General features: G+C 41.1%; 1 protein-coding gene across 1 annotated transcript in view; it reads left to right on the plus strand.

Moving 5' to 3' along the window:
- The window catches only part of sema4bb (sema domain, immunoglobulin domain (Ig), transmembrane domain (TM) and short cytoplasmic domain, (semaphorin) 4Bb), a gene marked incomplete in the record, with an annotated part of 49,883 nt that extends 35,851 nt beyond the window's left edge, over window positions 1-14,032 (plus strand). Inside the window, 8 exon segments of the mRNA XM_035682550.1 lie at window positions 216-373; window positions 4,706-4,887; window positions 5,403-5,553; window positions 6,120-6,330; window positions 6,466-6,581; window positions 7,463-7,620; window positions 8,644-8,735; window positions 9,174-14,032. Coding sequence (XP_035538443.1) covers window positions 216-373; window positions 4,706-4,887; window positions 5,403-5,553; window positions 6,120-6,330; window positions 6,466-6,581; window positions 7,463-7,620; window positions 8,644-8,735; window positions 9,174-9,943 — 1,838 coding nt within the window.
- Between the last annotated feature and the right edge of the window lie 1,042 nt (window positions 14,033-15,074).

Raw genomic sequence — 15,074 nt, forward strand, 5'->3', positions numbered from 1 at the left:
GCAAGGCTCTCTTAGATTGTAGGAGCTCGGTCCTATCAGTCGCTGCACATGCACTTCAAAACACAGCTTCCCTGTGTGATCTCTGACTTCTTTCTAAATTTACGATTGTACAGAAGTGATGAAACGGCTGAAAAAACAGTTCTCATGTGTAGAAGATAAAGGTATAACATGTCTCTCTAACCACGTTTACTTTTGTGTTTTTCTATTTTTACCAGATCCTGTCTTTGTGGGGTCGGCTTACATTGAGGAGAGTCAGCCAATCGGCAACCCCGTGGGAGACGACGACAAGATTTACTTCTTCTTTAGCGAGGCGGGAAAAGAATTCGACTTCTTTGACAACACCATTGTGTCGAGGATTGCTCGCGTGTGTAAGGTAAGACAAATGGAGTTGCGGCGGTGAAGTCATTACACAAGACGGCTGTGTGCGAGAATAAGACGCACGGCAGGGTTGAAGTTTTGTCTCAATAATCCTTAATAATCTTGATACAATTACCTCAAAACAAGGCGGGGCGCTCCCGTGTCAAAGCACGTTTGGTAACATTTAACTGTACTGTGCCTGTGTAGACGCAATGGAAATGTGTCACTGGCGCGTTAAAGCTTTTTCGGTTTGACTGTGCAAACATGTTTTCAACAGATTTGGTTTCCACTTGCCTGAATCATCCTCTCCTCCTCACCACGCCGCCCTCCCTCCCTTTTCTCTGCAATGTCATCTCCCCCTCTCCTTCCATCTCCCTCACAATGTCAGCTGCACTCGTCCATCCCTCCAGCTCTTTGCCTTTCTCCACCAGCGCTTTGAGCTTTGCAGGCATTATTAGTATTCAGGGGTGCTTCGCAGCAATATGAAATGCTTTTTCCACTCTACTATATGGCCTGTTTTTGTTGCAGGCAAAGCATGCAAACTGTAGCAACTGCAGAATTCACTCGCATCGTTTAAACCCATCGACGTCATCCCCCTCCTCCCTCGTCGAGAGTTAAGTTTGGTCACCCTGAATAATCAACACCAGACTTTATCCCTTTTCACCTGTCATCAGATCAATTAAACGGCTATGAAGCTGCCTGATATACATGCACTCAGCATCCCTTCCTGACTGATGCCTCTTGTTGATGGAGGCAGTAATGTGAGTAATCATGGGGACAGCATGTAATCTTAAGTGACAGCTTAATGACTTAGTCCTGCTAGGCTCTGGCACTCAGTGCTGCGACACCTCTCGAAGCCGGCGGAGCAGCTCCTGGGTTCTATATATGGAAATCATTGACAGAAAGGCCCCCAGACTGTGGCAACTTGCTGCAGATGAACTGTGCAATAGAGACAGAAGAATGGCTCTCTCTGCTCTATAAAGCTCCTTTATTTCACTGGAATGCAGCAGCCTTCGTTTTCCCCCGACTGACATCTTTTCAGATGATGTTTTGTGGCAGTACAGTAGTGATGCAGGTGGTTTATTCTGCAGTGTACTGGGTAAATGCTTAAGAACATCAACATAAAAATGTCCAGTTTCTACTAAAAGAAATGCTTTGGGTTGAACTAATCATCAGACTTCAGATAGATGTCTAAATTCATATGTTGTACAAAGCCATCTAGTTCTTGACTGTCTGTTATGAATCTGGGTAAATAAAGACTTTTTTCAAATTTAAAAAACATGGCTGACCGAGCAGCTGCACCAAGCCGCTTAGCTCCCCTCACTCGAGCAGAAAATTCAACATTTGCAGGGACATTTTACTGTGAAAATTCAGTGAAAAAAAAAGTATGTGTCACTGATTGTTGCTATGGAAACATGGCTCTTAGTTCAGAGTTAGCCTGGGGGTTAGGGTGGCTAACTTTTAAGACATAAAATAATTTATTTACTATACTTTATACTACTACTATAATTTATTTTGGGGAAACTCACATTATACCAGAGGTCTGAAACACACACACAATATTGAGACAACTGTACGTCACCGCCAGCTTCTATATTACAGTTCCTATAATTCTTTGCAGGATGTTAACAGGAAGTCTAATGTTGCCATGGATTCAGTGAGTTAGGCTTTAACTTAAGACCCATTTTTTGGTTGTTTTTTTTAACATATATATATATTTAAATTATGGATGTGCAGACAGCTGTCACTGGATTACTTCAATACTGAAGAATATTGACAAATTTGATGATTCTTAATCAAGTTCTTGAGTTATGAGTGTCTTTTTATGAGTAAAATATATGTAGGTTTATGTGAAATGGACATCATAGGAAAGTGTCACACTGAATCTAAAAATATGCACATCGTGTCTGTGTGTTTTAGAGTTATTACTCCGAGAAGCAGTGCGATTGTGACACAAATTGCGGCAATCAGGTCGAAAGGGTTTTCAAGTGCCGTAATTGCCTCCATGAGCCTGTGTGTCACTGCTGCTGCTACTGTTCACCGTTTTAGTGAGCGGGCCAAACCACAATAACTAACTTCCTGTGGTTTCCAGGACATCGGCATGCACCTGTCCACCTCTCACAGTGTCTTTACCTCACATCCCCCACAGAAACTCTCCCAAGCCTCCCACACAGTTGGAAGAATTCTGCATTAGACAGCTGAATCAAGACTGGCCTACCACTAACAGACCAGTATCTTTTTGAGAAACCAGCCCCTGAATTGCTGCAGGCTAACTTACTAAACTATTACCATATTCATATAAACCTTTGGTTTGCTCAGGATAGTTTCTCACATCTGAACACATGCCCTGTGTACTCCTTTGGTGAGCAGAAAGTGCTGAACTCAGATTAGAGTTAGGTAACAGCGAGGTATGAAGGCCCCTCCCTGTTAGCATGCTCAGTATCTTTAACACACTTTTTTGCAGACTGACAGAAAGCATACATTCTGGGTACCAGGCCGAGGCCAAATATGTGGCTTTATTTCAATATTTGAAATGGATGTGTTCCTCCATCTTGGCAGACATTTTGCTACCATATAAAGAGGACATGTTTCTCGTAAGATAAGATAAATCAAAGCCTCTTTAGCTTTTTTCATGAGGTTCTAACTACTGTTTTACTTGGGTTTGCCAAGTAATTCTGCTTCCGAGTTGTTTTTTTCTCCCCCTCTTTCCTATCTGTCCCCCTCCCCTCTTCCACTCCCTCTTTTTCAGTTGTTTATTCAGGTGTGCTCACTGAGGAACTGTGGAAAGCAGGCAGATTATGAACGTTGTTTGGCACCATTTTCCTTACTTCTTGTTCAACAACTTCTCCGTTTGACAAACGTGAGGAATCCGAAATGTGAAGTTCAGATAAAATGTGATGGCAGCGTAAAACAGCGCATAGGAGGGAGTATATTTTTGGAGGGTAGCTATCGGAGGGGGGAGTGGTCGATGCGATTGAAAGTACAAGCTGCGCAGCGGAGCGCAGCAACAACATCGGTGGACAGCTGAGAGAGCAGGAATGTGGTCTCCTCATTATGTGGACAGGCTACTACCACAGCCTAGTAATTGGCTCTCAGGCCCTGCATCAGTCCCATGAGGTTTCACCTCACGATTGAGCATTGTGCTTGTTTGTGTAGCAGCACACAGAGGAGGAAATAGAGGTAGTTATAGTTTAGCATTTTATTATCTCCTCAAGGGGGATTCACTCCTCGTGCTGTTATGTACAAGTTGTTCAGGGTTTTGGAGGCCCTGCTGACGGGATAGTTTGGATCTGAGGCAGGAAAGCTGTCTTGAGATTGGGCGAGACCACTTGTTTTGGTCGTATTCTTCCTCCACCTCCTCCTCTTCCTCCTCCCCCTCCTCCACCTCCTCCACCGCCTGTGTTTTCCAGCTTGCTAGATGTATTTGGGGGGAGTTTCTTTTGGTGTGTGTTTTTACAAAGTCTTTGATAATTGCTAGTCGTAACAAAGTTGTCTGATAACTGTTTAGGTGAATATTTTGTGACCGCTGTCTCTGTATCTTAAAGGCGGAGTGAGACGCGAACCACTGATGTGGATTTCAAAGCTGTAATTAATAACTAACCATTGTTTGTTTTTCATTTCACCATCTCCTCTCCTTCAAAGAGCAACTGATATTTGGTGCTAAGGCATCTTTTATGAGATTTTTTTGTCAAAATATCCTTTGAAATTCTGTATAAATGCACAACACATATGCTGTACCACAGGAAAAGATATAAAGGCCTGGAGTTGCCTCAGAACATTTAAATCCTGGTTATTTGTGATTACTTGTCCATATCTGTCATATGTACTACTGTTAAGATATAGTGGAAGATTCAACAAACACAACAAAAAGTTATTTTTATAAAAATTACCTACTGCAGCTTTAAACATGAAAAATATTTGCATATTTACTCATTCTGATGTTATTTTAAGAATACATTTTTAAATAATAAAACCATATCTGACTATTTGTGGTCTATTATAATAATTTGTAGATTAAATTACCTTTAAGTTAATATATACTCCCCTGCTCTAACTTGGTTGCTTTCTTCTAATAATGTTTCCCCTCCACCTCCAGAATTGTTGTTCATGTCTGCTCTAATGACACTTACTGCAATAGTAGAAGACACAACTTGGGGGACACAACTTCTTTAGCTGTGTGTCTGGTCCTGTCCCTTTTGGGTCCTGTTCTTCCTTTTCAGGATAACTCTAACCAGGGTGTTGTCTCAAAGAACTACGCATGCTCCAACAATCAAACCTGTGTAAACAATTGTTAAATGAGGCATAAAGTCTTCTGTAACATACTGTAACGTACTTGAACTGTTTGCAGGGTGATAAAGGTGGTGAGCGGGTGCTGCAGAAGAAATGGACCACCTTCCTGAAGGCCCAGCTCCTGTGCTCCCTCCCTGATGACGGCTTCCCCTTTAACATTATCCAGGACATGTTTGTCCTGAAGCCCATGGGAGACAGCTGGGAGAGCACCGTCTTCTATGGCGTCTTCACCTCCCAGTGGTAAGTGACGAATGGAGACATACATAACTGAGACACACAAGCACTTTAATGAATCTGATTTATGTAACAGTTTATGTTTATACACACACACACTTAAATCTACACGGCTCACACACACCATCTTGAGCCAGTTTTTATTTAATATCTTCACTCAAACTTGGCAAGTTGCCTTTTCTTCCTTGGCTCCTCTGAATTTAGAGCAGCTGTAATGAGCTTAAACACTAACACAAGCTCATGCAACCCCAATGTCTAATTAATGTATCAACAAAATAAAGGTTTTAATATGGAAATCATTCAAGTGCCCACTCTACAACTGTTCTCCAGTTAGAAAACTGCTACAGAAAGGATGGATGAGGTAAAAACATGCTGTAACAAGCTGCAAGAAAATGGATGCCAGTGTGAGACTGAAATTAAATGGCTTAATTTTTACGCGGCAAAGATGTATGGAGGCTGTAGTTGCATGCAAGCATAACACACAGATTCAAACAGGGAAAACGTGTTGTTTGTGTTCACAGGTATAAAGGAGCATCAGGCAGCTCAGCGGTGTGCGCTTTCACCATGGCACAGGTGGAAAGAGCCTTCAGCGGGCGCTACCGAGAGGTCAACAGGGAGACACAGCAGTGGTACACCTACAACCACCCAGTGCCAGAACCACGGCCCGGGGCGGTGAGTGGTGCAGGCAGTGCCCTGCGACAAACAATACAGTTCAACCTCTCTTGGTTCAGTCTTGTGTATCTTTTCATTCAATTAGATCTGTTCAGTCAGAAAACACAGATAAAATGAATAGATGGTTTTTTTTATCTTGTTATCACACTTACAAATAATGTATATTGCAGTATCTAACCAAACATACCCAGTTGTACCTCTAGACTAATTTTTGGCCTGTTCAACAAGTAAGCCTGATGTAAAGCAGATGTTCTCCTTTTATTTTCTTTGCCTGATGACAGAATCCAAAAGTACTGTCTTGCTGATATTCAGCTTGGCTCTCCATCAGTCCCTGGAGCAAAACAAATGCCTAAAAACTTAAAACAAGTAGATATTCCCTGGTAAAAAACTTCTGGTCTGCTATTGTAAACCGCCATGTCGTTGTTTCCAATGATACCTCACCCCAAAACGTCATGCTCTTCATAAGTAAAGCTAGGGTCATAGTTCTACATACATTCTCATTGTATGTTTGTATTTCCAGGATGAACAAGAGATTCATTTTTCATTTCTAATTTACTCCCCGACAGTGCGTGACCAACCACGCCAGGCAAATGGGTATCCAGTCGTCCTTGCACATGCCCGATAAAGTGCTCAACTTTGTCAAGGACCATTTCCTGATGGACAGCGTGATCCGCAGCGCTCCCCTGCTTCTGAAACGCAGTGTTCGCTACACACAGATTGCTGTACACAAGATCCAAGGCATGGAGAGGGCGTATGACGTGCTCTTTATTGGAACAGGTACAGCAGACTTTTATGGGTTCATTTCCATAGTTAAGTTGTGATTGTACACCTGTAGAGGTTGCTTATATCCCCTCACAAACTGTCAACTTCCTTCAGTGCAAGTCACTTCCACTCATCCTCTGTGTCTTCCAGATGATGGAAAGCTTCATAAGGCCATCAATGCCAATGATAAAATGCACATCATAGAGGAGATGATTCTGTTTCCTGAGCCTCAGCCTGTGCAGCACATCGAACTGGATCCTCAGCGGGTAAATCACAGCTCTGTCATCATAATACACATCTATAATGACTATTGTCACACTGGTTTGTGTCAGTTTATATTTAATGTTTACTCATTTTATACTCAAATTCATTTTAGAGTAATAAAACTGTGGAAGAGCTAAATTTACCAGAGCGCAGACTGGTTACTGACATTTTCTTTCCGCAGTGGCCATTCCATTGAGTTTTCCTGTAAGTTATAGCACCGTCTGGAACTGAGTTTATGATCCTCTCTGGCATTATACCCGGAGCTAAATTTCATTACCTTTCTCTCTTTATTACATAATGGCCTCTCCCCGGGCAAAAGCAGCCAAACAGCAATCTTATCTAAGATTATGTAATTCTAAGTCCAACATACTTTTTGTGAGTATGTTCTTAGCTCCAAATAGGGATATGAAAGACAGAATCCACATGATGTCTGTCTAATATCACGGCGGATAAGATGGACTAAATATAGACAGTGCTTTTGAGAACACAGGGATGTGCTGTATATCAATATCAACGTCACATTCGTGGTGAAAATGAATTTCTGGATAACAGTGCTCCTACACAATGATACGTACCGTCTGAAAAGTGTTGAAAGTACAGAATAATAACAAAAATTTAAGACGATGCTGTGTAGCAGCCACTTGTTGCCATGTGTTTTTGAGCACAATCAAGTTACTTGGCTGGCACCAAGTAAGATTAACAGCTGGTCATAGTTAGTGCTTTGTTTAGGTTATATTCTTCTGTTTATCTTAAGTAATTGTTTTAGCATGGTTTTCCTTTCTGAAATCAAAAATCCGTAACCAAAAGCAGAAGTTCTGTTCTGCCCTGCATTCACCTTTTAGTGAGAGATCTGTATCTCACAAGTTTGTTTTCTCTCCTGCAGGGTCTGTTGTTTGTGTCATCTAACTCGGGGCTGGTGGAGGTTCCTGTGGCCAACTGCTCCAACTACCTGAGCTGTGGAGAGTGTGTGTTGTCCAGAGACCCCTACTGCGCCTGGACTGGGCGGCTGTGTCGGGATGTCAGGATGGCTCCACCTGACAGGTGAGAGATCACATACACAGGGTCACAAATTCCTCAACTGTTCCAAAACATTTGAAGTGGTTCATCTACCGTAGCTCACAGTCAGTACGGCAGTATTTGTTCATTAATCCACCTTGATAGATTTGATTTGCTTTATTGCTTTCAAAAAGGTTGACATTAACACTTTAAATACATACGTACAAATAGATGTCTCCTATGTAGAGAGGTAGATTATCTGTACATGGCTCATATGAGAGGTCTGAACCACACCTACTGTTGTCCTGTTTCTCATGCGTCGTTGCTCTTTGCTCAGTCTTTGCTTACGTCTGTTGCGAAGCTGTTTTGTTAGTCTGTTGCTCGTGTTCATCCTTGCTTCTGTTTGTTTGTTTTTTTGCTTTGTTGAGCTGTAATGTACTCTACTTTTATTGTTGCCCCTGCCTTTACTGTAATTAACATTGCAAACATTGTTTTAAACTTGTTTCTTTATTTTATACTGCCAACTTTTACACCTGGCCAGGGATTATAAATGCTATAAAATTAGCTTCTTGGCTAATCCTGGCATTTATATTTTATTAATATGCAGTGTCCCTGAGAAATAAACCACAACTTGTGAATTTTGTTTGTGAATAGGAAAAATTTTAAATATAGAAAATTTGTGAATGCCTTAAATTCTTTCAATCCACTTGCATCTGTTTGTACAAGTGGTTCTGTCCTGAGACTCAATGTGCTTACACAGTAAAGAACAGGACTATATGCTGGATTGAGAAATCGTGTTACTTCACCTTAAAAGACTTTAGATACATGTGATGTTTTTGTTAGATGTGAACACCCAAACAGACTCATAAAGTGAGCATGCAAAGCTCATAGTCATGTGTTTTTGAAGAAGTAGCTTTTAAAAGACAACTGTTCTCTTTGTCATACTGATGAAGCTACACTCAAAGGTTGTAAATGAAAGGCTTGGAGGGAGAAATGGGTGCATCCATGCAAGGTGCCTCTCATTACAGCTGCTCACCCTGTTGTTTTGTTTGGTATGTTTTGACTCAGTCACTGGCAGCAGGATGTGGAGGAGGCCGATACATCAGCGATTTGTAACAGGACGTTTCCCAGCACCAGATCTGCCAGACCAGCAGCTTCTCGTGAGTGTGTTCTCTGTGTATTGGGGTCTTTGATTAAACTCATTTACTTCATGGACACCACAACAACATGCGCATAGACATGTCAGAGAAGATGTCACATGTTGTTGCAGATTGTTATGATGTCAGGAAACTAGGGAGTCATTCATATATATTATAGTTTGAATTCAACATTGCACAATATTCACTGTTTTTTGCTAACTCTGGACAGAGCAAGGCTAGCTGTTTTCCCAGTTTTGAGTCTTTGTCCTAGGCTGGTTAACCATTTGCTGGCTGTAGCTTCATATTCAACAAATAGATGTGAGAGTGGTGTCCGTATTCTCATAATATTGAACTAGTCCTTTAAGTTAATAGTAGTACAATTAGTAAAATATTCCTTGAATGGAATCTTCAAGTGTTTTGAAGCAATATTGTTCTTATTGTGTTGTTTTTTTTTAATAGGCTCCCATTGCCAGCTCATTACAATCCCTGCCAACACATTCAGGGTCCTGCCCTGTAAACTGCGCTCTAATCTGGCACAGAGAAGGTGGCGTTACAGTGACAGCGCCAGCCAGTTCCTCTACGCTACTCCTAAGGGAAATTTGGTGGTTGTGGCTCAGTCCGACAGGATCGAGACCTATGAGTGCTGGTCAGAAGAGGAAGGTTTCCGCCAGCTGTTGGCCAACTACTGTGTGAGGGCGGAGCCCCGCCAGGAAAGCACCACTCAGATTGGTCACTCACGCACACCGCACATCGAGCAAGAGGAGACCATCATCCTGCCTGGCGAGTCCCGTTCTGAGCAGGTACACACGAAGACGTATTGGAACGAGCTGATTGTTGTGTGCGCCCTGTTGGCGTTCTCCCTCGTGGTGTTCTCCTTGTTCGTCATCTACAGAAACCGAGATCATATGAAGTCCATGCTGAAGCAGGGAGAGTGTCCTAACATGCAGCAGAAGAAGCCGAGGATAGTGGGAAAGCCTGCAGAGAGCTTACCCCTAAACGGTAACACCATCCCTGTTTCCACTTCTGATCACAAGGGCTACCAGACATTAAATGACAACTACATCTGCAGCACACCCACCCACGAGTCCTCGCCAGACAACAGCAAGAGCTTCTCCGAGTCCTCCGACAGGCGGCCGCTTAACTTGAAGGAGAGCCACGTGGAGTACTCCCCAACCTGCCCTCGACCCAGAGTGAGGCTAGGCTCGGAGATCAAAGACTCTATTGTATGAGAGCACAGTATCCACTTAAAGAATGTCACCCTGTATCTCCATGAAGGATACAGGCCACCGAGCAAAGGAGAGGAGACCCCGACATCCTTCTACATCACAGCACATCTTTTATTTTAGTCATCTTTGTACTGTGATCAGTGCGGAGGTCATTTCTTTTAACCATTTCCACTCCGAAGCTAGAGGTTGGTCCGGTTTGCTGCATAGGGCAGGAAGACGAAGCAGCACAACACTCCAGTTTCAACCAGGATCACAAACCGTGGCAGCTGCTAAGGATAGTTATAACACAGTCTTTGTTTGAGTCGTTCTCATGGCCACTAATGTGCATGAGTGTAGGGCTGGGCAATATGGGGAAGAAAATAACAAAGTAAACAGAAGATCTTCTTCTGATATCAGTATTTATCACAACATCTCTTAAGGTATTCAAGATTCCAACATTAAATTATCGTTTTGATCTCCATCACGTGGTATAATAGAAAAAATAAACAATTAATATTTATGTTGCCCAGCCCTATTTGAGGATGTGTAAACATGATCTGCAGAAGATGGCTGCCACAAAGTCTAAACTTCTGTAATTATGCACATTAGAACCAAGCTACAGCTACATGGTGTCCAAGAGTTCAGGTTTAGGAGAGTATAATCCATGTGTTGCCTGTTCATTATGATCCACACATTATGGAAGCAAGTCAGAAGCACATTTGTTCCCTTTTGCTGAAATAAATGTTATGACTGTAAAATGATAAAGATGATGAAAGAGGAGGCAGGAGAATACGCCACACCTTAAAAGGTGAACAATAGAGAGCCCTCTTAACAAACAGCAATTAGAAGGACTGCGACATAAGATGATGAAAATGTTTTGATCATAAATTGTTCTCCAGGGCCTAAATACTGGCATTCACCTCCTGAATGTACGTTGTTGTTATTGTTGTTCAAAGAAGGTCTGTTTCATTCACACATCACTGCACCATGGACAATTTATGGAACCCGTTGCTCTGCATCTCTGCTCATCGGTGACAGCCCTGTTCTTCAGTGTTGACCTGGAGGGACCATGATGGGCTCATAAATTGACACAGATAACCTGTTTTTTGAGGCAAATATGGAAAAGAGACCTGACATTAAAACACAGAGAGCCAAGAAAAAAAAGCCGACGGCCACACCTCTACCATGTTCAGGGCGGCACTGAAATCATCATGTGCATCGTGCCAAAAAAAACAGAAATAACTTGATTGTCTTCTCTAAATGCAATAGTGCCATTCTGTTATGACCACTCCCATGCTTTGTGTTAGCATTGATCACTGTCGAAGAGCACATGGTGACGGAACCAGAGTTGGGTTTCGAAAAAAGTAAAGCGGCACTAATAATAAATAAATGTGAAGTGCAAGGTTGGGAATTTCTCTAAGACTGTTAGCTCATAGCGAACATTTCAGACTGTTGGGCAAAATGATTGACTTTAATGTCAAATCTGAACTGGGGCCAAATGATATGGCATGGAGATTACTTCATGTTAAAACTTGTCTTGTGGTTGTGAGAAAATATTCCGGTTTTCCTTCAGCTACCCTCAAAGGAGTCATTTGCCTTGTTAGCATACACTGAAACATACAGGTACAACCAGTTTGACTATAGAGCTTGACTAGCACTAACAGTACAAAGTGTTTGGTTAATTAAAGTCACAGAACAACGAGTAAACAACTGTCACTGTAGTGAAGGGATAATATTTAGTGGTCTCTTGCTGCACTATGTAGTGATGTAGTACACAAAGCGCTATATTATATAATATAAGATCCCCCAACAAGTTACATTTCAAACATGGCATTCACCACACTCAGTCAGATGTCAAGGCGACGTTAATGTGAAAGCACAAGTAATCAGGGTCTTGAATACTTACAGGTTTGCACATGCCAGTAAAATTGGAGCAACTTCTAATAAATGCAACTACTGAGAGACAGAAAGGTATGGCTGCTAAGGACAATGATTTATAGAAATCAGTAATTACAGGGACCAGTGCAGCCATCACAAACACTCTTGCACCCACATTGCTTAGAGACTTTTGAGACTTAACAAGCAGAATTTTCCAAAGATGTAGGAAGCCGATAGTGTTGTGTAAATCCGAACAAGAAACATTTACACGGCCATAGGGACAATATGGCACCACATGTCTTAGAATACATAACCAGTTCACTGTATTGATCAAGTAAGCCTACAGTATATATTCCAGTATCATACAAGATAAACATTTTTGCTATTTCGAACACTGAGCGGATGACGAAATGCTATGTAACTGCTACAAGTTGACAAAGTAATTGCACAGCATACTGCGCAGCAGTGGTCAGTGTTTTACTTTTTTCTTACGTTTTTGTTGTGTATATACAGTATCTGTGCTTAATATTGTGTGTTTTTAAGGGACCTTGTGCAAGATGTGTTGTAGAGATAGTCTTGAAACTAGAGAGTGAACACTGCTGATATTTTGTTTTCATAGTGCTTTACTGCCTACTTCAGCATACATTTCAACAGACTTGCACAGAATACTGCACATTTCTCACCACGCTGTTAGTTCAGCACCTGGGCTGGTTTTTATCGAGCATGTCAAAGCAGGAGAGGTCATCTGTTTTTATATTCATGCCATACTGAATCAAACAGGTATGGATGAAATGGGCTAATTCACTTTCTGGACGAGAGTTGGACAATAAGATCGATACCGCTGTTATGTCTGCATGCTGAATATGAAGCCAGCACCAGTGGCCGTTTAACTTAGCTTAGCATGAAGACTAGAAATGGAGAAACAGCTTGCCTGGCTCTGGCCAAAGGTAACAAACCAGCAGTGACTCCAGGAAGTCACTGCCCTCCCCCTTAAAACCATGACAGTGGTATCAATCTTTGCATCTAACTCTCGACAAGAAAACAACACATTTTATTTCCCCACAGTTCTACCTGTTTCTTTAGCCTTGTTTGCTTACTTGCAAACTGAGACTGACAAAATAAACCAGAGATAACATTTGCCAACAAATATGCAACAAGAATAATCAGATTCTAAAAGCCGTGGTGAAGAACAATGTTTGTCACCACAGCTTATTTTCTAAAACCATAAAACAGGTACCCTGCTTTGAGATGCTTGGTGGAAAACCTCACAACATATTTTCCAAATGCCTTTTAGATATATTGTTCTGCCTTTAGCCATGTGCCACATCTTATACCACCCAGCAGGGACCTCACCAACTGGAACGTGGTGAATGGCCTGATTGTAGCCCTCCGTGGGCACACTTAACTCCACGACACAACACGGGTCAACAGTAGATTTACAGATTCACCCAAGCCACCATTAACTTTACCTGCAAACAGTAAGACTAGGAGCTGCTCAAAATCTCGTACCATTCTGCGGTGTTTGCTTGTGTCAAAAGTGATACTGTGCGCATAGGAAACATCTTTCTGACCAGGCCAATATTTAACAGTAGTAATCCTTCCTAATCTCATATAGAACAGCTGAAGTTACATCTGACCTTAATAGTTAACAATGCCAAAAAGGTCAATACTGTGTCATGAATGCATATTTATTAATGACGTGCTTTTCATCAAAAAGCAGATACTACCATGGTGATTGATGCTTCATTTTGAGTGGCTCCTCAATAATGCAACATACTGTACTGGACATGAATGTAGCCAACTATATCACATTTTGTAGAATATCTACAGCAGTCTATTTTCCTAAAACGGCTTAAGCAATCCATCGCAACATCTTTTCAGGATTTTGTTGAAAGGTATATACTACAAGTAAGCGGCACAATAGACGTAATGAATCATTTGTGCTGCACAGTGTAGTACTGCAGTAAGATGCAAGCACAGCTTCAAATCCTCCATATCAGCCATGAGACACAGCAACAGCTTTGCCTCAGCATACTAAACACCATAAGCTTATTTGACTGAATAACTATTAGACAAATGTGGTCTTGCCTGCATGATTTCTTTTTTATTTGTTGTGTACAAATAACATTGTGAACTGTATTTTTTGTATCATTGAGATTGTGACTGTTGTTTTTATTATATTGTACATAAAAGGCACTTTATTTTAATTTTTTAAGATAAATGAATAAAATACATGTTTTGACACATGTATGTGTGAGTCCATTTTATTCTGGAAATTGCTCTTTAGTCAGACTTTTGCATAGAAGGCATGTTTGAGAGAGAAAAAGAGAGGAGGTGAAAATAGTTAATCTCTTTAATACCAAATTTACATATATTTTTAGATTTGAAAGTAAAGTATTAAAAAATATAAATACATTATTTAAACCTATTTGAAGTTCACTGTGCATACATTTCCATAAGAGAACTTGCTTTGATGTTCTGAAAAGAATAAATAAACATAATACTGTGTTGTGTGCGTGTGCTATATACATGTTGTGTCAAGACTGGGTTTGTTTTCTTTACAGTTTGTCTCTCTGCTTTGGACTTTGAATGCTGCAACAAGCACACGATCAAGAAAAACTCCACTGGACTCTCCACCAGCACTCCGATCCACATCACGATTACTTATATATCAAGGACCTGCCCACATAAAAGAGGTCACTCTATAAGATCTGTCCGTGCCCTTTCTCACAACCTGGAAGCAAGAAGTTCATGAGTACATCTTTAAATATATTATTTCAGAAACAATTATTTAGTTTTCCTCTCCTATTCTTCACATCAGCTGCTGCAAACATTAAGCAAACATTCATATCCTCCAACACTTTCACTGCATATCACTGACCATCTTTTGCATAAGACATCTGCAAACATCCAGCCTGATAGGATGACTCACAGTTTACTGTATTTTACAGACTTTACTGTATTATATTAAGGCCACATTGCAGATGGTCTCTTCTGAGAGAGGGAAAATGTATCATCTGTCATTGTCTAGTAATGATGTTATCTGGCCATTTCGGCAATGGTAAAGTGCTTAAAAGAAACTAGTGAATGCAGTTCTTGAATGTAAAATCTGACCAACTAGACATATTTTATTGCCAGTTCTCGAGCATTATCACAACTAAGCAGGTCTGTGCACTTATTTTCGTAAATTCTCAAAAATCTTTAAAGATAGTATAACAAACTGCTCTATTTGACATAGATTCACCAAAGTTTTAAATACAGCAGGTCATTTCATTGT

Source organism: Morone saxatilis, unplaced genomic scaffold (assembly GCF_004916995.1).
Source record: "Morone saxatilis isolate NCDOM2014 unplaced genomic scaffold, NCSU_SB_2.0 Contig11, whole genome shotgun sequence".
Lineage (NCBI taxonomy): Eukaryota > Metazoa > Chordata > Actinopteri > Moronidae > Morone > Morone saxatilis.